Consider the following 24,269-nt stretch of genomic DNA (forward strand, 5'->3'; position numbering starts at 1 on the left):
CGTTTAATTTGCTCCTTGAATTTACACCTTGAATCCCCATTTTATAACTATCGTTATAAAACTGTATCTGTTTGCTTATTCGGATAAATTACTCATTAAGTTCTTGCTTGTTCATATATACAATATTCTTTTACTGTTACATTATATTTGCAATAATTTTTCAATAAAGTTTAAGAAGAAGAAAAAATTACTGCTCACTGGTCACTGTCGCGCGCCTTTTTCCCACAGCGTCACATGACCCAACCAGGAAGTGGAGTTGCCCATAACAACTCTGAGCAGTCGCTTGTCGGTACATGTCTGTGTTCGACCAAGTTCTGTTTATTCAAGTCCCGTCGGTCTGAAAACATGACGGACATTTTGTTAAGAATAAAAAAGAACGTAGCAGAGAAAAAGAAGACGTGTGTTACTCAGTGCGACTTACAGAAGTGTGGTTTAAGAGGTATGGAGGCTTGTTAGCTTAGTAATGTAACAGTTGTCTTTATTCATGGAGTAGGATAAGTTTATCTAACAGGTGTTTTTGTCACATAAGCTTTGTTCAGTCAGTTTAATAATGTTCATGGTTCTCCTATTTGTGATGTTATTATTTCCATCAGATGATCCAGTGTTTTAATCTCAGTAGTGACAAATTGTACCGTTGTGTCATCACAGGGATCCAGCTGAGACCCTACCAGCTGGTCGGTGTGCAGTGGTTAACTCAGTGTCTGAAGAACCAGCAGGGATGCATCTTAGGAGATGAGATGGGTTTAGGTAAAACCTGTCAGGTGAGAGATTCTTGAGTCAGCTTTAAAAATATAATTGTGATGCATGGTTATTAGGACTAAATGAAATGCAAAAAAAACCCCAAAAACATGTGAAATATGAGTCACAATTTCAGATGGAATTTTTATATTTTCATTTTCACTGAAAAAATTGTACCAAACAAACATGTTTCATTATGTCTGGAGAATATGATTTGGTTAGTTCAGGGCGTCTCTATAGTACCTCAATGCCTCATTTATGGACTGTTGTGACACATTTGACCTTTATCAAAAGAATTGCAGCTTTTGCTATTTGGATATTGCACTTGGCCCTATTGTGATTTTGATGATATTTGGAATTAATGTTCAGCACATGTATAAAAAAAACAACAACACTGACTTATAGGCCTTTTCTCACAGGAGACAGTTTGACTTTTCATAGAAGGAAAAGCACAGGTGGTACTGATGACATGACCGATGGCTCTGTTCTGTTTAAATGCCCTGAGTCATGACAGTGTGACAGTGAGCCAGCACCAGGGAAGGGAGGGGGATTGTATTTTATATTCTCAGCATACCTCTATAGCAATTACTGTAAAACCAATCAAAATATATTTTCTATGCGTCAAATGTATTAATGTTAGTCAAGTTAGTCCAGAAAGGATTATTGCTACTGAAAGGAAGGGGAAAATCTCTTTTTGTATTTTGTGTTTTTAGATGTAAACTTTTTTCCCAGGAGACATTTTGACATTGTGTAGCAGGAAATGCTCAGTAATTTAACTAATTACAGTAATAATGAATGCATCTTATGCAGCGTGCATGACAGCTCACCTTAATGGACACTTAGTGGGACACGAGATAGAGTTGAGCTTTTGTTAATGAAATTAGTTGCACCTGTGCTTTTTGTGATCAGAAAATAACAGACTTTTGAAAAGAGCCTCTTTTCATTTAGAATTGGCTGAAACTATTACTGAGGTAAATTGAAGTTCACCTATGTGTGCTTATAATTACCAAATGAATCATTCACAAAAATATTTTGCACTACCAGCCATCATTATGCTGTATACCAGTAATGTATTCCTTAGCAAGTTTTACCAGTACAGATAAGCTGATGGCTATTTCATGCACCTGTAACTTGTTTCCATAGCAACATTGTACATTTGGATTGGATGGTTTCAACAAATGCATTTTAGTGTCTCAGGTTCCTTTAACCCCAGAGCAAGAAGATGTCAGGACTGCATATTCTTTGTCACTAATTCATAATGATATTTCCCCCTCAGACGATCTCTCTGCTGGTGTACATGTCAGGAGCTCTGGGGAAGAAAGGTCCGTTTTTAGTTCTGAGTCCACTCTCTGTCATGGAGAACTGGAGAAAGGAGTTGGAATGGTACTGTCACATTTATTATACTTTTATTTATTATATTTTTGTATTTGAATTGTTACTCTGCGTATAACACCATTCATCACAGGCTACAGTCAAGGCCATAAGTATTTGGACAGTTACACATTTTTATGTTCTTCAGATTTTGCATTTCAGCACATTAAATTTGATATAGAAGAAAGGAGACTGCATAATCTCAGTGTTAATTTGAGTGAGTTTACATCAGTATAGAAAGAACTGTGTTGGAGATGTAGTGCTTTTAACACAGTCAAAGTTTAGAGGTTCAAAATAATTGGATACATACACTTGAAGTCAAAGAAAATCATCAAAATGTTTAATATTTTGTGGAAAATTCTTTGCAGTCATTGACTGCCTGAAGTCTTCGACCCACAGACAACAGCAGACACTTTGTATCTTCCCTGCTGATGCTCTCCCAGAGCTTTGCTGCAGCCTCCTTCAGATCACTGCCTTAAGTCTGGTCTTCAGAAAGTGGAGTGCATCATCAACAGGCAAACATGTCTTCCTACGTCTTCAAGATCATTCTTGACTTGCTGTGCAGTCATAAAGGGCTTTTTCTTTACCAAGCAAATGTTTTTCTGGTTACCTTCAAGACTTGTGCTCCTCAGTCTATCACTTCCCATTTTCTAGTTTTCCAGTGTGCACCTGCTTTTTTAGCAAGTACCCAACTGTCGACTATGACAAACCTTTAATAACAACCTTTAATATCACTGATAGATTTTTGTTTCAGCCTCATTATCCTCTTCACTTGCATGGTCACCTCTTTACTCCAGACAGCTTTACCTCACAATCAAAATGGCAACTCTCAATCAGCTCTGAGCCTCGTGTGAGCTACTTTGAGCACAAACTAAGGCTAAGGCTACAACTCACAGCTGCCCAAGAAATATTTAGTAGCTCAGGGTCCAATTACTTTTGAACCATTGAAATTTGGGCACTATGTGTTAGGGTTATATTATATATATATATATATATGTGTTATATCTCACACACAGTTCTTTCTGTATTGATGTAAACCTAGTCAAGGCTGAGATTTGGCACTTTAGTGTAGAATCCATTATTTTATAACAAATTCAATGTGCTGAAGCTGAGAGCCTGAAGAACAAAGAATGCATAACTGTCCAAATACTTACAGTCTGGACTGTATGTAAAATTCTCATCTTGTGGTTATCATGGTTGCAGCTTTTCTCCGTCTCTGACTGTGCTGTGTTACAAGGGAGACAAAGAGAGGCGTGCTGAGATTCAGAGAGGAACAGACATACAGGACTTCCATGTTCTTCTCACCACATATGAGGTCTGTGGCTGTTTTGTGAAAACAAAATAACCTAAAGTTTTATCTCCATTAAAACTGACATGTTTTTTTTTGTTTTTTTTTTGTAAATCCTGTCATTTTCAGCTCTGTCTCAAAGACGCCTCATTTTTGCGACGGTGAGTGTGACACACATCATCAGAAACACCAGCCAATACAGTTACACACAGCAGCAGGGATTTGAAATGAGGTTTGGTTGTAAGAGACATTACCAGTGAAGACCATGTTCATAAATATTGAACCAAGCAAACCTATTAACAGTCTGTGGGCCCTAGTACTGTACTCTAGTGTGAGGAGTTGTGCCATAGGTGTGTAACTAACTTGGTATGAAATCATTTATTCATATGAAGCTTTAACGATGAATTTTCAGAGGTTAATTAAGCCAGTCAGTCAGTTATTAATGTCTACAGTTATTATTATTTGCACTAGTGATGTCATTCTCCCATGTTATTGTCATCCTCATTATAATATTACAGGTTTTGTTTTGCACCATTGTTGATTGTTTTTTCTTCGCACTGATGTTTCTTTATGTCATTGTTTTTTTTAATGTGTACACTTTGTTTTACACTGGTTGTGTGCTCTTTGTTGTGTATTTGTGTGTTGTTTTATGTCTGCTCTATGTGCCTTTTAAATTGCCCCCAGAGGACAAATAAAGTTCATTGAATTGAATTGAATTCAGCGTTTCCATGTACATGTATGTCCTCTCTCAGGTGGAAGTGGAAGGTGCTTGTAGTGGACGAGGCTCACCGTCTGAAGAATCAGAACTCACTATTACACAAGACCTTGACAGAGGTACTGAGCTGCACCTGGCTTTGCTCATCAAGTTTTTATCCCCTCATTTTCCCCACTGTTAGCACAGTTTTTTCCAGTTCATTGAGTTTGTATGTCTCTTTCTTGTGTAGTTTTCAGTGGGGTTCAGAGTTCTGCTGACGGGAACGCCCATCCAGAACCACCTGCAGGAGCTCTACTCCCTGCTGAGCTTCATTCAGCCCAGCATCTTCACCGCTGACGAGACGGACGACTTTGTTAACTCTTACTCAAATGTACAGAAGCAGCCTGCTCTTGGTATGATACATAATCATCATGTAACATAGTGTTGTTTACGTTGTTTGTTCATGTTATATTCAGGTAAAGAATTTGTCAAATAAGGAGTTGTAAAATATTAGTTACATACAAAGCAATATTTGTTATTTAAGTGATGTACTGATGTACTTGTGTAGAAGAACTGCTCCACAAATAGGTGCATAAAGAATGGTAATTGGTGCATAAATGGGTGCGTAAAGAATGGTAATTCTTCTGGTAACAGCTCATTGAATCTACACTGTGTCCTGTGTCCCTCTGCTGCTGTTTCCAGCTGCTGAGCTGCAGAGTGTCCTGGAGCCATTCCTTCTGCGGAGAGTCAAGTCAGAGGTGGCTGTAGATCTGCCCAAGAAGACGGAGCTGGTGGTCTATCACGGCATGTCGACTCTCCAGAAGACATACTACAAAGCCATTCTGACGAAGGATCTAGGTGAGACTTCTGCACTGTGGACCCGGCTGACTGACTGAGTTTGTGATGATCATTTAAAATCATAGAGTCACCTCTCTGCTTTCAGAGGCTTTTGGAAATGAACAAGGCATCAAGACACGGCTGCTGAACATCTTGATGAACCTGAGAAAGTGTGTCGACCATCCGTACCTGTTTGATGGTAAGATGTGTTGAAAGGACTGATGTTACTCATTGCACATGAGACATAGAAGAATATGTTGGTTTCCATTTACAATCAGACTATTCTTATAAAGGATTTATCAATTGTTTATTATGAGGTTATTAATTCGGTTGTTAACAATAAACAATTATAAACAAGTTATAACACAGTGGCATACAATAATGAAGACTCACTATTTGGCAAGATGAAGTTAATGCTTACTACTCAATCTTATTAATGAGTTACTACCATTTATAACTGGTAATAGGAGCCTTATTATAAGCCTTATTGTGTAGCCTTATCATTTATTAATGAGTAACTAGTATTTATTACTGGTAACTGATAAATAAATGGTTGTAAAATGAGATGAAGAAACATGAAGATGATGGAGGGAGAATCACAGAGATGTGAAGAGTGGGACAAAGAATTGATGAGCAGTTCACCAGGTAAAGGAGGGTTACCACCTGTGTTCTAGCTGGATGTTAAAGTCCTAAAGAAGAGAGCAACCAGCAAAAAGCATCTCCATGTTAATCTGCACTGAGCAGAACAATGTGATCAACAGCTGTGATTAGAATGAGGACGGCTGCTGATACATGTCAAGGTAAACAACACAGCCACGGCCTTAGACCATGAATCTGCTCATTTGATATGATCATCTTGTGAAGGAATTTTTTTATTTGCCCACTGTTAATGAGAGACTCAGGGTGAAAGGTCAGTGTGAGGCCCTAGGTCACAGTGCCACAGCTACTGCATTAAATCTTACAGGAGGAGACACTCAGGCGACAAATACTGATGATGGAGAAAACAAAGAAAGCCCAATAACTAATGAGAGAAGAGGCTGAACAGTACAGATACATGTTGATGTGATGGCTCACTATTTGGCAAGCAACAGGTTACTCTTTTTAATTTAATGTGTTATAACAGCTTATAAATTATTTATAAATTGTTAACTAAAAAGCTAATTAATAAACTAGTTATAAACCATTCATAAATCCTTTATAAGGACTTACAATATAAGTCTTATTGTGAAGTGGTGCCCATATGTTATACTTCAACTTTTTTGGACAGGGGTGGAACCGGAGCCGTTTGAGATGGGGGAGCATCTCATTGAAGCTAGTGGGAAACTTTGCCTTCTGGACAGCATGCTAGCCTACCTACACAAAGAGTGAGTGGATCTGCTTGTTGTTTGTCTCCCCCTGCTGGTACACTGTTGTAGTGGTTTGTTAACATTGACACCACATTAACTAGATGCTGACACAATGTACTGATCACTTGGAGCACTACATTGTATTCGCTGTCGTATATTAAGTCACATATTCCTCGTTGTTGTTATTATTTCTCTTTTCATGTTTGTGAGTGAAGGGGCCATCGGATCCTGCTGTTCTCTCAGATGACGAGGATGCTGGACATTCTTCAAGATTACATGGAGTACAGAGGTGAACAAGGGGGGTGGCGAGGACTAATTATTCAAACTCTCTTCTCATTAACTTTTAACTGTCTAATGTTGCAGTGATTTTCAATTTTGCAAAAATTTTGCATGTGTTTAATCTTAATAGTACAATGCTAATCCTAACCTTATTTACTTCCGAACCATATGAAATATCAACAAGGGATTTAACTTAACTAACATTTTAACTTATCTTCTTTTAACCTATCTACACTCTTCTTTAATGTACCTCCTAATGACATATTTTTTGATTTTTCTCCACAAATAAGTGCTAACTTGAGTACTTTTTCTGTTCAGGTTATAGCTACGAACGTCTGGATGGGTCTGTCCGAGGAGAAGAACGAAATCTAGCAGTGAAGAACTTCAGCAGCAAAGATATATTTGTCTTTCTCCTAAGCACTAAAGCAGGTGACTCAAACCCTAAAGTGTTGGCAGAAAGACAGATTGTGTCCTTGTTATGTGCAGGATGAAACTGAACATTATCAGTTTCAGTAATGTTCATATTCTGCTTGTTATTTGAACTTAGAGTCAATTGTCCTACACATCATAAACATCCTGATCCTTGCTTTTTAGTTGTGCAGCCTCATTAGTAATTATATATTTCATAGAAACTGAGTGAGTTTCTGTACTAAGTATGGTAAAGGTAATCATTTAAGATGCTGTAAGTCATGAATTGCATCTTCCAAACAACACTGGTAGATAACAGTAATTTTCAACAGTGAGTGAGCTGCACTTGCAAAGCTGTTGTGCATATCTAAATCTACAGCTGGGTTCGTAGAACTAGCTGAGAGAGGAAAGGGGACTGATCACACAGAGATAAGAGCTGTGGCAGGATGACACACCAGTGTAAATAAGGCCAGCACTTTCTCTTCTATCTCTTCTTCATGCACAATGTGAAAGCAGGTAGAAGGAAATCTTACTTCCTGTCACAGCTGATCACTTTTGCTGTATATTTTTGTAAGCTACGGTGGTGCTGAGAGCCCACACACTGCAAGTTAAGAACACACGTGCAAATAGACAAAACTTCAGAAAACATCTTCATCAGTTTGACACCAAATGAGTTGCAAATATTCACAACACGACACAAGTGTTTCCAGGCGACACTGAATAGTGATGAGGGGGCCCCCCATTACTCACCTGGTAGAGAGCGTACCTTGGAGGCATAGTCCTAACTGTAGCGGCAGGGGTTCGAGTCCGACCTGTGGCCCTTTGCTGCATATTATTCTCTTTCTCTCTGTCTCTCCCTTTCTCTCTCCCTCTCTCTCTCCCTGACTTCCCTGTCTCTCTCTCACTGTCGTTATCAGAATAAAGGCAAAAAGATAACTTGGAGGAAAACAAACCTGACTGGGAAGCACTTGCATGGATGTATTATAATGGATTATAATGTTGATAAATTAAAGTACATGAATTATAATACATCCATGTGCACTTGTTATTCAATGCTTTTAACTTTAAAAGTCACAAAGTATTGAACAACAAGTGCTGTGTTGTATTTGCAGCTCATGTGTTGTCAAATCAAACTGATGAAGCTTTTTTCTGAAGTTGTTTGTGTTTTGTCTGTTTGCATGTATTTTCTGAAGTTGCAGTGCGTTGAGCTCTCAGTGCCGCCGTAGTAAACGGTATAAGTGCATCATTCCACGAGTAGTATACATTGTATTAGACAAGTCTGTACTGTTCTTAACAACCTGTCTTTGCAGGGGGAGTGGGCCTGAACCTTACAGCTGCTGACACAGTCATTTTTATGGATAGTGACTTCAACCCTCAAAATGACCTGCAGGCTGCCGCACGCTGCCATCGGATTGGTCAGAACAGGTGATGTGTATGAAACATTATTCAGTGCAGTGTACATTGTACTAAGTAAGTTTAAGTATTTGTTAAAGGGGTACGCTGTGTTTTTACACATAACGGTCTCATCATGGATATACTACTCAGCCTCCTCAGCTTTCTTTTGCTCTGGAGGAGCTTTGTAAAGTTATCTGCAGTTAGGTTTGACAGAGTATTCCATGTGTGTGATTTACCATTGCTCACCTGTAGCATTTTCCCATTCACAATGGCCAATTTAAAAATAGTGTTAAAATTGATGCGGCAGATTCAGGCACATCACCATTTATTCCATGTATTCGTCTTCTTGTCTTCATTACCAACAATGCCACTTGACCGGCGACAGTTTGTCGGAGGTTCAGGTGTGTTATGCTAGCAGTGATTAAGATGGAGAGATGAGGACAGATGTCTAGTGAACTCAATTCTTTCTAAATCCCCCCCCCCTGTAATCAACATTTATCCCTCTGGACACGCAAAATGTTTTATGCAACTTTTTTTTCACATGTGGTCGTGACCGTAGACTGTAAATAAAGATGGCCGTAGTCTCTGTGATGTCACCCACAGGTTACTGAAGAGTGGTTTTTAAGCTCAGAGTGAGCTGCTGCACCATCACCATCTTGCCAGTGTCTTAGTCTGCCGAATTTATAGCTAATCCAAAAATAGGCAAAGTGGGGCGTGAGTGGAGCAGAGACTTTGGTGCATGCTGGTTTTTGGCAAGCATACACTCACCCACCTGTCACTCAAAGAGGCCACGGCCTCAATTATACATAACTTTATATTTTAATAAAATGTGAATAGTTGTCATGAAGGACGAAATTAGCTCTAGAGACCAAAACTGTTTTTGTACCAGCACCACCTCTGTGCTGGCGACAGTCAGAGTCAGAGCCAGAGGCATATTATTTTCGGGTTGTCTGTCCTTCCGTAAGTACGTCCCATTCTCATGGACGCCATATCTCAGTCACGCTTTGACAGAACTTCTCCAAATGTGGCACAAACATTCACTTGGACTAAAGAATGAACTGATTAGATTTTGATGGTCAAAGGTCAAAGGTAAAGGTCAGTGTGACCTCACAAAACACTTCTCAGCCATTACTCAAGACTTCACAGCAATTATGAGAACATTTCACACAAATGGTTCATATTTTCTATGACTCTAGATAAACAGGGATGTAACCTGAAACTAGTTTGAGTGGAAGAGGGATACAACCACGAGGAGGTGATTCTAGTTCAGCCCTGAGGTTTCCACTTGAGTAGGACACTCCAAGACCTGTAAACAGTTGATGTGTTATTAGTCAATATTTCTGTCTTAATGGGGAACTGAAAATTTGGGACTTTGCATCTGAAAGATGATTTAATAAGCAGTGAAGGTTTACGAAAGATGCTTTTGAGCTGCATTTTGTGAATCTCAGCCTCTGCTGCGTTGATATCAACCATTCTTTTTTTTTTTTAAATCCCTTTAACCTTTGATTGACTGTGACTTATTACAGGCCGGTGAAAGTGATTCGCCTTCTGGCAAGAGACACTGTGGAGGAAATCATGTACTCTCGCGCCGTGTCCAAGTTGCACCTCACCAACACTGTTATTGAAGAAGGTCGCTTCTCTTTACTGGACCAAGCTCAGTCAGCTGCTGCAGGACTGCAGGTTTGTGAACTCTGAACACTCAGTTCCTGCGTTCACTTTCATAAAAAACAGTTGTCTTTGTTTTCACCACTCATGTTTCCTGCCCCACACAGCTCAGTGAGATCTTGAAGTTTGGGGTAGATAAGCTCTTGTCATCAGAAGAGAGCTCCATACAGGATGTGAAACTAGAAAAGATCCTTGGTCTGTCACGTGATGGTCAGTGGGTGGATGATGAAGACTCACTCAGAGAAGAAGAAGAGGAGGAGGAGGAGGAGGAGAAGAACGGCTCTGGGTCTGACGGGCAGAGTATGTCTTACTTCCTAATGAACTCTTTAAAATCAAACCACCGTGGCTTTGTTTGTTTGTGTTTGTCTGTTCAGTTCTTTACCTTGTTTAAGGTGAATTTCATTTCATAATATCTTGGTGAGACCATCACTGGTGTGCTCTCTTGTCAAACAGGTTGCTCTGGCACATCTCAATTTTACTTCTGATTGTCTCCCTGCAAACACAACCACACATGAAAATACACATTTAATCAACTTGGTTCATATTCACTAATTCACAGTTTCATCATAACTTTCTCTGCTTATGATGAATAATTACATTGACCATCACTCTGTTCCGTCCATCAGACCACATGTATTACTTTGAGGGGAAAGACTACAGTAAGAACCCCAGCTCTGATGACCACAACAGCTTTGATCGTCTGTTGGAGGAGCAGCTGGCCGAGTTTCAGAAAGCCGCAGGAGACGGACGAGCTCTGCGACACAAAGCTGGAGTAAGTTTGTGTCTCCTTGACTTACAGCTGAGGGAAACATTGATTTTATTCACTTAAAAGAGACGAGATTCCATCCGCCTGAGTTTGATTCTGCTGAAGAAGGGAGAGTGAATTTTAACACACATGCACAATATATTTCAAGATTAAGATTAAGAAGATACTTTGTTTCCATGGGGAAGATTTTATTGTTTTTGACTCCAAACTGCAGTTGTGTAATAAATTAACAAATAAACAGCACAGAGTAGCACACACTATAAACTCAGAGCATAAAACAACAAAAATAAAAACAGCAGCAGCAGTATACATAAGACACATCAGTGATACTCCACATTTATCTGTTGCACATACACTCATGATCAATATCACCCTTCATTTCCTGGTGTTTAAGGTCCTGACACAGATACATGAGTATTTGAACAGGTTCTGTCTGCACTGGGGGCTCTATAGCCGGGTCTCATTTGCAGTGTTGTAGTGCCACAGGAGACATGCACCTGCTACACTCAATTGGCAGTTTATTAGGAACACCTAACAAAAATGAATACAGTCTAATTAAAACAGTCCTGCAATAAATCTGACCTTCATGAAGGTTTTTATTTTCAGATTTTTGTTGAAACTGTTTTAGAGAGGTGTTGATTCTTCTGTATGATGGATTGTATGTCACCTCATTGATATTAATCATAGAAACACCTGTCAGTGTCACTCACTACAACTCAACAACAGCACCACAAACTGCAGCCTGTATTCAGAGCAGTAAACGTCTGTTTGTCTTTAAAGGACCAGCTGATCTGAGCTTCATACTTCAGTGTGTATGAAACACTGGTCCTCAGCGTGCTGTGGTGTCTGAATGATCATCCTGCAGATTTTGTCACCAAATGTGTGGCACCAAACTAAACACTGGCTCTGGCACTTGGTCTGGTAAACAGCCTTCATGCGGGGTATGACAGTTGATGAAAAAACCACTGAATTAGGTTGTGTTCATACCTGTAGTTTTGTTCCCTTAGTACACATGACAAATGACAGGTGGCTGACTGACTTGTTACAATTTGTTATGTAATTTATTGTTGTGTACAAACATGTCCCCGGCTCAGTGATTGAACATTTATCAGACGTGAATATTCAGGCAAGAAAAAGTTAGACAACTTTTCGGGATTATCTCCATTTATGTCTAAATTTATCTTAAAATATGGTCTGATCTTCATCTAAGTGACAATTATGAACAAACACAATCTGTTTTAACTAATAACACACAAATCATTGTCTTGTTGTGTATCCATATTGAATACATCACTCTAACATTCAGAGTGCATGTTGGAAAAAGTATGTGAACTCCTCGACTAATGACATGAACAGAAGCTAACTGCAGTCAGGAGTTATCAGACCAGGAGTCCAGTCAGTGAAACCAGAATGAGCATTTTGAGTTTGTTATTCACAGAAACATCTGCTGATGTTGAACCAGGCCTCACAAATAAGATCTTAGAAGAGAAATTAGATGAGATGAAGAATGTTTTTTTTGCAGGAAGCTGGAAAGCAATCTCAAAGTTAAGATCTTCATCAGTCCATAGTCAGACAGACTGTCTATAAATGAGATAATTCAGTTCTTTGGCTACTCTCCCTTGAAGTGGACATCCAGCTAAGACGACTCCAACAGCTCAGCACAGATGATCAGCAACAAAGAAGCTCAGAGTTACAGCTGAAGGCCCAAAGGAATCATTGGAGCTGTTTCACATCTCTGTTTATGAGTCAACCACAGACACATCATGGGGTATGGAGTCCAGACATGGACACCACAGAGGAAGCTGCTGCTCTCCATAAAAACATCATCATGCCCCTGAAGTTTGTGAAAGAGCAGCTTGTCTCAGCACAACACTGCTGGGAAAATGTTTGATGCACTGATGAGACCAAGGTTGAACTGTGTGAAGAACATGCAGCTCTACAGTATGTGTGGTGTAAAAAGGGCTCTGCAAACCATCATCCCAAAAGTGAAACAGGGTGGAGGGAGCATCGGGATCTGGGTCTCTGCTGCCTCTGGACCTGGATAGCTCCACATCATCGATGGGAACATGAATTTTGTTTGGGTTCTGTGTCTTCCAGGATAATGTAAGGGTGTCTGTCCACCTGCTGAAGCTCAGGAGAAGCTGCAGGACAGTGACCCTAAACATCAAAGTAAATCTACTACAGAAATCCTCCTTCTGGATTGAGGGCAGAGCTGCTCACACCAGACACACACAACTTCCTCCTGAACATTGAGCGGCTCTGATCAGCAGCTAACAGCTGGTTTGAACTGAGTTATTATCAGTTATTAAATCATAGGTTTGCTTATTTTTTCCATCAGCACTGTGCATGTGTGATGGGTGTGTTCAGAAGAGTCACAAAAGATTATAGTTATTTGTATTGTGTATACAGGTTGTCCCAGTTAAAGATCTCTCTAGTGAGCCGCTGGTGCAAATAGTCACATCAGTGTTTGTTCAGGTGGCAGCAGGTTATGTTGCTCTGTAATGAGTGCCATTGATCTTCTCTGATAATCACTAACAGCTCACAAAGAAATTGGATTAAAAAAAAAAGTTGACAGACAGAGAAGTCATGTGGCAGACCCTGCTTTTGTGTGTGGTCTGAGGGCAGTTATGTTCATTAAACAGTTGAAGGGGTGTTTGTAGTGCAGTAGGAGTCAATGATCCCAGACTTATTCCATGATGCTGAGACCAGGACTTTGTGTGGGCTGGACCATCTGCTCCAGGACTCTGTGCTCTTCTTGTTGTTGAAGACAGTTCTTTAGGACGCAGTGTCCTGCTGCAGAATGAACCTGGGAATGTTGGGACTGCATGATGGATAAGGATCTGAACAGCACTGTACATGTGTGACTGTGCAGCTGTGACTGATGTATTTTCTGTGTTCATACTCAGGTTTCACTGTCAGCAGCTCTTGGTATTCCAACAAGGAAGAGGAAACCTCTTACTGAGGCCGAGCTGGAGCTGAGGCGACAGAGGAGGGAGGAGGCCGCAGCCAAGCGAGCCAAAATTCAGGAGGATGTGAAGAAGAAACAGCAGGAACAGAAATACAAGAAAAAGTTAAGATCTGTCAATCACACTCTGTGTCTTCACCCACTGAGCTTAAATATCTTTGACACAAACTATTTTCCTTTTATTTGGTGTGTTTGTTTATCATGCAGAATGGCATGGTGGGAGTCATGCAGCTACAGGTCACTGTGCCTGCAGTCTGTGGACAGTGAAGAAGAGGAAGAGGAGGACGAGGATGAGGGAAGCGTATGCTCCACAGACTCTGACAGCACAGCTATCCACTATGTTCTGGGGGATGTTACTCATCCACACGCTGCTCAGGGAGACACTGTCATCGTCCACTGTGTTGGTGAGGACTCTGAATTACAGCAACACGTCAGTTTGAATGAACAGGAAACACCTCTTCTATAGTATGTCCTGTATTTCTCAAAGTAGTGATATTTGTGTAGATGACTCAGGTCGGTGGGGCAGGGGAGGCCTGTTTACTGCTCTGGAGGTGAGATCAGATGAACCACGGAAGAAGTATGAGTTGGCTGGCAAGATGAAAGGTAAGATTTTCCATGATTAAGTAGAGAATGAAGACTTATACCATTAAATGTCTTTATCAGAGGCGTCTGGTTGAGAATGAAGTAGATAAATTACAAATTAAAGTGTGAACATTTTATTTGTTTTAGATTTGGACCTTGGAAATGTGCTGCTCTTCCCCATTGATGACAAACAGTCCAGACTAGACGGCCAGGATCGAGTAGGTCTTATTTAAATGAATAAAACCGCATAAAACTGGAAGTGCATGCTTGTGTCATCATGCATGCTGCTTCTTTGCAGTATCAGTGATCTGCAGGTTTGGGTTTATGTGTGGTGACAGAATTGTGAAGTTGTGGCAGATAAAATTGCAACAGTAATAAGATTATGCCATAACCTGATTCAGCCTCCTTCCTGTCACGTCAGTTGGCCCTGATAGTGGCACAGCAAAGAGACAAAGCCAACAACCTGTCTGGGATCCTTCTCACTGCTCTGGATGAAGGGCTGAAGAAGGTTTATGCTGCAGCCAAAAGACATAAGGGTACAGTGAAGCACGGAATCTTCATACAGCTTTTACAAATCTTTTCATGTTGTCTGTTAATGGTGAATCAAGTAAGTAATAATTAAGGCTCCTTCCATGAGGACAGAGAGAAAGGAGGGACATGATGTAAGCAGTGTTTGATTATTGTCAGACCTGACTGACAAGATAAATAGGAAGTGTGTGTGTGTGTGTGGGGGGGGGGGAAAGACATTCTTTGAAGCACAGCAACTGAAGAACACATGAGAGAGGAATTTGAGGAATTTTCCCTCAGGTCATTCTTCATAATAGACGAGAATCAGAAGAAAATGACCTGCTTCTGTCATAGTACACCTCACAGTGCTTTTATGTTGGTGACGAAAAACTGTCAGCTCACCTTCAGGTCACCTCGAGTGGAGCGTAGATGTGAAAAATGCAGCATGTTCAAGTTGACAGCCAAGCTAACCCTTCCCTCTTCGTCTGTTTCCCACAAAGCAAGTGTTCATCTTCCTCGCATCGGTCACTCCACCAAAGGCTTCAACTGGTATGGCACAGAGCGGCTCATCAGGAAGCACTTGGCCTCCAGAGGCATCCCCACATTCATGTATCTTTTAAAGCCTTCAGAGGTCAAGATGTGTCAGTCTAGTAATAAAGTTGTTCTGTGTACTGCAAGTGCTGCTGGAGTTCTGACCTGTTCAGACTTTTTTCTTTCTCCATGCATCTTGATTAAGTGAAGTTTACCTCTACTTTGCCTCTCGTAAAGTTTTCAGCAGATAAAATCTGTCTGTCTATTTCTCAGAGTGCATCTGTCTAAATGAAGTTTGGAGTCATTTTCCCTCAACATGACTGACAGATACTATCACAGCAGAGCTGCCAAGAATACAGCCACAGCACCGACTTCCATTTCAGCGTCAACATCCTCCCCTGAACCACAGTTGCATAACTCCGACAGGCTGACTGGTGAGACAGGAGCAGAGACGCCGGGCCCCTCGGCTCCTCTGCAGAGCTGCGGACCCACAGGGCTCCCCAGCTTCATGAAGGGAGTCCATGTGTTTTTCTACAACCTCCCTGCATCAGAGAGGAAGAGGCTGGCCCGCTACCTCATCACATATCCTTTCACACTGAGTGGTTTCATCACAGTTTGTTGTTAAAGTCAAATGGTTTTAAAAGCAACAATTCAGTGTGGTTCTGTGGAGAGAAGAGTGAACACAGAGTCAATAACTCCTTAGCTGCAGTGCACTTATGATGGAGATGAGGAGGATATGATGAGCCTGGAGGTCACCCACATAGTCGCAGAGGTGGAGAACAGCATCCACTCACAGGTTAGTATCATTATGAGTTTTACAGATGGTAATTTGACCTCTGACATACATTCACTGAGCACTTTACACTGGCTAGTTCCTCAGTTCTTTGTGTCACGGATCCTCCAGATGTTGAAACTTTCCTCTGACTCTCTGCTCCATGTTGATTTGATGCATCACATCATTTCTGCTGATTCATCAGCTGCACATTCAAGCTTTTGATGCCAAACTCTGACCCTACAAGTGCTGCCTCAGCTCAAACCCAAATTTATAGACCAGGTCATGTTTTTCCAGTCTTCATCTGTACAGTGTTGGTGAGTCTGTGTCACTGCAGCTTCCGGTTTCTGGTCTTGGGGACAGGAAGTGGAACCTGATGTTGCCTTCTACTGTTGTAGGTTGGACGTGTTGTTCACTCTGAAGCTTTTCTGCTCAGCACAGTTGTAAAGAGTGGTTATCTGAGTGACTGCAGCCTTTCTGTCAGCTTCAACCAGTCTGTCCCTTCTCCTCTGACCTCTGACCTCTGTCATCAACACAGAGCTGCTGCTCACTTGATGCTTTTGTTGTTGCTCCATTCTGAGTAAACACTCTCCAGGAAATCAGCAGTTTGAGAAACACTCAGACCAACAATCATGACACTGAGTAACATTTTTCCTTTTGATGTGAACATGGACTGAAGCTCCTCACCTGGATCTGCAGGACTGTACACACTGCACTGCTGCCACATTGGAGAATTACATTGATAAGCAGGTGTTTCAGTGACTGTAGATTTCCAGTACCTTTATTCTAAAGCAGTTGCCGTCTCCCTGCAGTGAACCATGGTGATGAACCCAGCATCCGTATGAAAGTGTTAGTTTTTTACGATTGCTTACACACAAAAATCAAAAATAATACACAGATTTTGAAACTCGACACACAAGGAGCAAAATGTCAGCCTAGACGTGCACAACTATACACACATTCTCTGCCTCACACTTTTTGCAAAACACCAAACACACCTCTCTACATTAGACACATCATTCAAAACTGAAAGCCTTTGTGTGTTAGCTGCTAAACACTGCCACTGAAACACCACACTCAGTTAGCAATCACCTGAACTCAGGATGCACATGTGAAGACACATGCAACCAATCAGATCACACAGAAATCACAGCTTGATCCCCATAAATACGAGTCAGGTTTGCTCTTTGGTGTGAACAACAATGGAGGACAATTTTGGAGAAAGAATTAAAGGAAGAGGTTTTCCAGTAAGAGGAGGAAGAGCAAGAGGAGAAATAGAAAGAGGAGAAGGAGAAAGAGGAAGAGGTGAAGGAGGAAGAGGAGCAAGAGGACACAGAGGACAGGGAGTGGTGAGAGGACGGGACAGGAAATAGGACAATTCTTACAGATGTCATCAGACAGACAGGATAGACAGTAACTGCAATACTGTACAGGCCTACTGTATTTTACAGTACAGTATGTTCATGTCATCTTCAGTTCACTATTGAGAATGAAGAGATTTTGTTTCCCCTTTGTGTTTGTGTTCATATTTACAGCATGCTGCAAATGTAAATGTCAAAAACATACAGTAATAGTGTTTTTATACTTAGTATATATCATGAGAAGAGGAGAAATGTGAAACTGTTTTAGATGTAGCACAGTTGTGTGCAGTTGGTGGTGGAACGCTCTATATATTTGGTGTTTGTGTGTAAAGTTTGGAAGCTAAAGTGTCACTTTTAGAAGAGTTCATTAAGTTTTTGATGTAGTGCTTGTTTTGCAAGAGATGTAAGATGTTTTGTATTTTGTGTATATGGTTTTGGTTTGTGTGTGTGGAGCTTTGACACACAGGGCCTTAGTTTCAGGAACTGTGGTTTTTGCTGTGGTGAAAAGCTGTAATATCTCTGTATGATGTGTGTGAACCAGGAGCTCCAGGACCTGGTGCGTCAGTACTCTCAGGCTGTCCCTGTGCAGAAGACCTGGCTGGAGTCCTGCTTCTCCAAACAACGAAAAGTCAACACTGCTCAGTTCATGCACCACCTCAGATAACACTATGATCCTGATCCGTAGTTTTCATCTCAGTCCCTACATGATGCTTTGGTTTAAAGCCCTAATCAACTCAGCTGTCTGCTTTAAACAGATGAATGTCATGTCATTTCAAAACAAGTTATAATGATTGATTTACAAATAAACAAAGACTTCTCTTCTTACTGCTGTGTTGGAGGTTTGTGTTGACACTTGTGTCAGGAGACAGTTTGCTTCTATAGGAACAGTAATCAGCAACAGGTCTGTCATAAATCCAGTGTGTGGAAGAGCAACACACACACGTTCACTCACACACACACACACACACGTTCACTCACACACACACTGACATATTTCATTCCCCTACCTTAAAATCAAGTGTGAACCTCATTTAAATTGGTGAGAAAACGTCAAAATGTCCCCACAACTATGGTTTCAAACCAAAATTTGTCAACACAACAATACAAAGACATCTGTCTAACACACACACACACACACACACACACTGTGGTAGAGAGAGAGCGGGGTTTCTCAGCGGGGCGGTGCTGCTCAGCCTCAAACTGTTGTACAAACTTACCTTCATTTTTCTCGGGACTCAACAAATCGACAAGTGTGAATGAGTTGAAGCAGAAGCTGGTCCAGTGTGTTTGACCCTCAGACCTCCAGGGTGCCGGCCTGTCTCTGAGCGTGTGGACGCCAGGACGCGGAGGAAGCGGAGGTTACCTGTGGGACACGTGAGGACGGTACGTTACCGTGAAGTCGTTACATGTTACATGATTATTTACTTTGACACACAGTCATGTTGTTTAACACACACACACGCGCGCGCGCGTGTACTTTAAATGTTCTTAACAAAACAGCTGGTTACAGGTCATTTAACAGAGGTTGTAAAACCTTTAACACGTTAAAAACTATCAAAACCTAAAACTTCTTGATAACTCGATAGCAGTTTACAGTTTAAACCATGTTTTATTAAAACACAGGTAATAATGTAAAAACACTAAACAATGACTGGAGGCGTGTGTCTATAGCCGTGTTAAAGTGCCTGAAGTCAGCACGATATAAAAGCAGAGGAGACATTATCTGGGTCAGCCTCAGTCACACAGTGGAAAGTGCAAACAGCAGTGAGTGTGCGCGACCACAGAGGCCTTTAATGAGTGTATTTACATTTACAGGAACTGTCGGGCTGTGTTGGAAGAAAAACCCACCTGAGCTGAGGTTAAACGGTCCGAAACTCATACGAAGTAGATTTATATGAAGACATTTGTTAACAAATTCACCATTTTATTTCCCACTGAAAACGTGTTTGGATGCAACATGTGGGAAATGTGAACACCTGGTGTTATAAATGGTGCTTTGAAAAGTAAAGTGAGCATTCAGTTTTTATTCATTATCTTTAATCAGTTATTACTCAGAAATCCAGGGACACGTTTTATCTGTGTGTTAGTGAGAGTCATCCTTTTTTTAATTTCCACACACTGAGAATTAACCACCAGGCCTGTGAGAGAAAAGTCCCCTGTGTGGGAGATACTCATGTACTAATGTTGTTCTCATGAAAATCAAATAGTCACCAGCAGCAGTGTGGGCTGTTCACCAATCTCTTAAATGTCAATAAAGCTGCATATGGGATGAAGCTGTTGTTGTCTCTGGCAGATTTTTAACCAGACACACATGGATGTCAGGAGGAGGAGGCCCAATGATGCTGCCCACGTCAAGCCTCCCAGCTTCAGCACCAAATAGGTGAGCATGACAACAAATACACAGTACACAAGCGAATGTGTTTTTACTGTGAATTTGTTTATGTAGCTTTAACCAGCCACAGCAGATGTCTCACCTTCATAAGAAATGTTGGTCGTCTCGTTGGTCCGGTCACTTACAACATGTCTTTCTTGCTCACAGTCACATCAGCCAGCTGAGCAGATACCTGAGCAGCCACCACAACACGCCTGAAGAGGACGATGAAACCATGAGCACCAAGGAACAGGACGCCATGCCAGACTCCACCCTAAACCATGATGGCCTCCGCTGTCTTCCAGAGTTCACCACCTTCGCTGATGACTCCCTGTTCAGCAGACAGACTCAGCAGGAACACAAACACAACCACACTCTCCCTCATCTGGGCCCGAGCTACTGCTCTTACCAGCCTTCTTGTGGCTTGCCGGCTGGATACGGTCAGCCAACTCCATTCCCTAGCCATGCTGAAGGGTCGTGGCTGCACCCGAGCTTTGCCAGCAGCTGGTCGGGGTATCCCAACAGCCTGTCGTCCTGTATGAGCCAGAAAGGTTACTCCAGCTGTTCTGGAGAGAGCTGCCACTCCAGGCACAAGTTCCTGTCCCTGCCCGGCAGACACAGCACCAGCATGAGCAGCCTGGAGCAGCCGCTCTCCCTGCGCTCCAACCCGCCTTCGGCCAACTCGTATCACCATACCTTGTCTCCATACTCGTGCTCACCCCAGGGAGCCGCCTGCTGTGCTCAGTGCCCTGCAGACACCTTCAACAGGGGGCCTATGGTCAACCACCCCGGGCCTCAGTACCACCCAGCGTACAGCCCTCGCTGTGAGTCTGCTGATCTGTTTATGACCCTGACACAGGCTCATACTGTATATCAGTTACAGTCATGACATGAACAGTAAACGAGTGCTTTTATTTTATTTATCATGCTAATGTATCTTAATCAGAAAGCTCATAAAGGACTTCTCTGAATTCTGTGTTTGCTGCTTCAGATCCAGGAGACTGCAGACCTCCTAGAGCTGGACACGCACACATGTGAGTCTCTGCCTCACACCAGACATACAGTATGTGAGTCCCACGGTACATGTTGCATGTTTCTTATTGTAATTCACATGATCTTTAACTCTGTGCAGTGGTCACAATGCTCCAGCTAAAGAGAAGCACCCACCTTACAGCACCATGCTGTCTCTGGAGCAGAGTAAGTGCTGATCTGCAGGTAATCACATTACTCCCCAAGCTGCTGTCCTCCTCTCTCATCACTTATGTATCTCTCCTGGCTGCAGGGAGGGTCTTTGTCACCTATGAAGCCGACAACGACAAACACGTCAATGAGATCATCAACTTTGTTGCTCTGCTGCGACACAACGGCTTCGATACACATGTATGTGCAAGTATCTTTTCTCATGTCAGTACAGGGACAGTTAATAAAGACTGTGCTGTCGTACAAAGACACAGAGCAGCGACTCCAGGAGAGAGACAATGGAGATAAAAGGTTTAGATCTTCTAGTTGACCAGATGAACGGTTACAGATGGACTGAATGTTTACAAGTCTTTTTATAGCTTTTTTAGAATTTACCACAAAAAAATCATTGATGTAGAAACTTAGACAAAGTTTGTTCTTTCAGCTGCTCTTCTGGCTTTCTTTTAAATTCACACCAACACATGAACCCTACTTGTTCTGGCTCTTCTGCTGATCTAATGTTAGAGCTTTTTAGCAGGACTAGTTTGTCTGTTTTTATGACTGGGTTTATTTATGTGGGATAACAATGAAATTGCCAAGACATTACATATACAAACTGATATATATAGAATAGTCAAGGGGTTTCAGTTGAGGGTAGCTGAGGCTAGCTTCAAGGATTTAGCTCTTGCTTGAACCTTGTAGTTGACTGGTTTGTTGTCACTGCACATTTAACATGCTGCTTCTATTGCATAAAAGGGTATGGTGTATATTATATAGTATAGAATAAATGTCAAAAAACCAAATTTTGACTAAACCCTAAACACACTATTTAACAAAACTACACTCCTGCAATATCACTAAAATGTTAAATGATTCAAAACTTCAAGTTTAGGCTATTAGATTTAATATACTGTATAATGAAAAACAAACAGGTTAGGGAAACATTGACACGTGTTGAAAATACAGTCCAACCTTAATGCAAGGTGAGTACACCTGTGATTTCCAGTCAATGCTGCAAGAACAAGGTTATAAAGGAGCCAGTGAAGCTTCTTCAGTTCTGATCTGTGTTGTGTCTAATGCATCATGGATCCACATGGTGAGGAACCGGCTGGAAGAAACCAGATTGAGAGACTTGATGAAGATGGAGAAGAAACAGGAGCATTCACAGATACTGAACATGAGCTGAGTGGTGAGGAGATACAGGAGCGGCCGTAGTACTAATAACAGAAGCAGCAGTGGCTGTCCTTGAAAAATGATGCCACACGCAAGAGATGGCATCGTGTTCACCCTAATACTCAGTGAAAAGATAAAAAATGCATGACAGGAGAGACACTTTCCCAAACACAGAAATAACTATGAGGTTTTAAAGAAGAAATAAGTGAAAACTATGACATGGCCAAGTTTGTCCCCGACTTGAATCCAGCAGAACATCCTGGTTAAAGCAGAAGTAGAACAAGAAGAAACGCTCCATCGAAGAGCAGCTGGAGGGAATCACCAGAGAAGAAGCAGAGCATCTCCACAGACTGGTGTCACCATGACTATCACAAATAAAGACTGACATAAACAATACAAAAAAGAAAGGATGTAATCTGACTGATGATGGATGCTCTGACTTTTGTTTCAGTTGGTTCTTTAATGTGGAAAATTTCATAGTGAAATTAGTCAAACATTTTTTAATTGGATTCAATTCATCTTGATTAAAATATATAAAACAGTATTCAATGGACAGGACCTGTAGTGATACTGATCAGAGTGTGCTTTGTTGTGTGCTGTAGATCTGACTGTTGGCTGAAACCTTCTGACTGATGTCTGTCTGTTTCAGATCGACATCTTTGAGCAGCAGTTCAGGAGCATAAGCAAGATCGACTTCATGGAGCGGTACCTCAGTGAGGTAAACACATTCAGATTTTTCTAAGTTCAACTGATTAAAATTCAGGAGATAAACCTGCTGTGATGTGTCAAACTGGAGGAAGTGTTACATCATCTCCAGCTCTTTCTTTCTGCAAGAGGGAACATGTTTTATGAGTTGGTTTAACTGCAGCACAAGAATGAAACCAGCTCACTGACAGGTAGATCTACTGACAAGCAGTCATGGTTATGTCGTCCCCTCACCCAGAAAGAGTACCTGATCATCATCATCATCAGTCCCAAGTACTACGAGACGGTGACGGCTTCGCCTGTTGGCCTGGAGAACGACGAGCGGACCTTCAACACTGTCTACATACACAAGCAGGTCAGAGTCCACATGGAGACTGGATTATGATGCAAAGATAGATGGATAGAATAAAGTATATATCTATCTATCTATGAGTCACTGTCCCATCAGTATCACTTTCTGATGATGATGGTTTGATTTTTTTGTTCTGTGTGTTGTTCAGCTCCAAAATGAGTTCATCCAGAACGGAAGTAAGAATTTCAGGTTCATCCCCATTTTGTTCCCCGGAGCTAAAAAGGTTAGTTTCATGCTGCATGATACCAGAGAGAGAGAGAGAGAGAGAGAGAGAGAGAGAGAGAGAGAGAGAGAGAGCATGCAAACTGTGATGTGCCTTCCCCCCGCCCCTCTTCCCCCATTTTACTCCCTCTGAATTATAATTATGTACGTAATCACAATGATGATGAACATGAGGATTTTCATCTGTGATATAACTGAAAACCTCAACAGTCTCATGATGTGCTTGTTCTGCTGTGTGTGCGTGTGTGTGTGTGTGTGTGTGTGTGCGTGTGTGTGTGACATGATCTCAGTGTCACTAAACCAACTGGCTTCAGAACACAAATGTGTACGGATGGCCTCGCGACCGGGACGACATTCTGCGGAGGCTCATGAGGGTCGAGAAGTACAATCCTCCTCCGATTGGGGAGTTGCCGACCATTGTTTCCATCCCCATATAGAGAAACTCAGACCTGGACTGAACCAACAGAGCCACCAGTCATCTTTGAGGTGAATAGAAATATGAGCAGGGTGTTTTATTTTTACTTGATTGTGACTGTGAAGCGATTGTAAATTGTTGTAATGTGTTGTTGTATTTTTCTTTAAATAACATGCAGTGCCAGTATTGGTGTGAAATTCAGGCGTACAGACTCACTGCATCACTGTGCATCACGCTGCATGTTTCAACCTGAACCTCTCCATGTTCTGATCACCACGAGTGATGTTTACTGGTTGAAGCTGATTACTTTTACAGCCTGGCAAGTTCATAAGTTTAATTTGTCCCTG

The 24,269-nt window shown here is 41.5% G+C and overlaps 2 protein-coding genes across 3 annotated transcripts; both read left to right on the plus strand.

Annotated features, from left to right (window-relative positions):
• The first annotated feature begins 277 nt into the window (after positions 1–277).
• chd1l (chromodomain helicase DNA binding protein 1 like) lies at positions 278–18,307 on the plus strand. 2 transcript variants are annotated; one of them, XM_022759084.1, is made up of 25 exons: positions 278–439; positions 649–761; positions 2,015–2,121; positions 3,313–3,424; positions 3,527–3,558; positions 4,150–4,231; positions 4,342–4,504; positions 4,794–4,949; positions 5,035–5,127; positions 6,196–6,292; positions 6,490–6,563; positions 6,872–6,982; positions 8,272–8,386; positions 9,883–10,036; positions 10,129–10,321; positions 10,648–10,793; positions 13,694–13,857; positions 13,960–14,156; positions 14,257–14,355; positions 14,482–14,552; positions 14,756–14,870; positions 15,342–15,450; positions 15,700–15,954; positions 16,087–16,168; positions 18,047–18,307. In XM_022759084.1, exons 1-25 carry the CDS (start codon positions 346–348, stop codon positions 18,167–18,169), a joined length of 3,057 nt encoding a protein of 1,018 aa, XP_022614805.1. In that variant the 5' UTR covers positions 278–345; the 3' UTR covers positions 18,170–18,307. The 2 variants fall into 2 exon arrangements, with proteins under 2 accessions (XP_022614805.1, XP_022614806.1); XM_022759085.1 differs by lacking the exons at positions 14,756–14,870; positions 16,087–16,168; positions 18,047–18,307 and having other exon boundaries at positions 15,700–15,898.
• Positions 18,308–18,751: 444 nt separating this feature from the next.
• LOC111231802 lies at positions 18,752–23,944 on the plus strand. The gene is made up of 10 exons (XM_022759041.1): positions 18,752–18,888; positions 19,799–19,885; positions 20,045–20,700; positions 20,868–20,910; positions 21,009–21,073; positions 21,159–21,256; positions 22,878–22,946; positions 23,172–23,288; positions 23,434–23,508; positions 23,822–23,944. The coding sequence occupies exons 2-10, from the start codon at positions 19,821–19,823 to the stop codon at positions 23,942–23,944; spliced, it is 1,311 nt and encodes a 436-aa protein (XP_022614762.1). The 5' UTR covers positions 18,752–18,888; positions 19,799–19,820.
• The last annotated feature ends 325 nt before the right edge of the window (positions 23,945–24,269 follow it).

This window comes from Seriola dumerili, unplaced genomic scaffold, assembly GCF_002260705.1.
Source record: "Seriola dumerili isolate Sdu_G_001 unplaced genomic scaffold, Sdu_1.0 BDQW01000319.1, whole genome shotgun sequence".
In the NCBI taxonomy this organism is placed as follows: Eukaryota; Metazoa; Chordata; class Actinopteri; order Carangiformes; family Carangidae; genus Seriola; species Seriola dumerili.

Bases quoted from the DNA above. Each gene is read 5' to 3' on its own strand.
- chd1l (XM_022759084.1), top strand. From the start codon at position 346: ATGACGGACATTTTGTTAAGAATAAAAAAGAACGTAGCAGAGAAAAAG. The intron at 10,794-13,693 runs GTAAGTTTGTGT...GTTCATACTCAG, and splicing joins CTCTGCGACACAAAGCTGGA to GTTTCACTGTCAGCAGCTCT. The intron at 14,871-15,341 runs GTACAGTGAAGC...TTTCCCACAAAG, and splicing joins TGCAGCCAAAAGACATAAGG to CAAGTGTTCATCTTCCTCGC.
- LOC111231802 (XM_022759041.1), top strand. From the start codon at position 19,821: ATGTCAGGAGGAGGAGGCCCAATGATGCTGCCCACGTCAAGCCTCCCA. The intron at 21,074-21,158 runs GTAAGTGCTGAT...TCCTGGCTGCAG, and splicing joins CATGCTGTCTCTGGAGCAGA to GGAGGGTCTTTGTCACCTAT. The intron at 23,509-23,821 runs GTTAGTTTCATG...AACTGGCTTCAG, and splicing joins TGTTCCCCGGAGCTAAAAAG to AACACAAATGTGTACGGATG.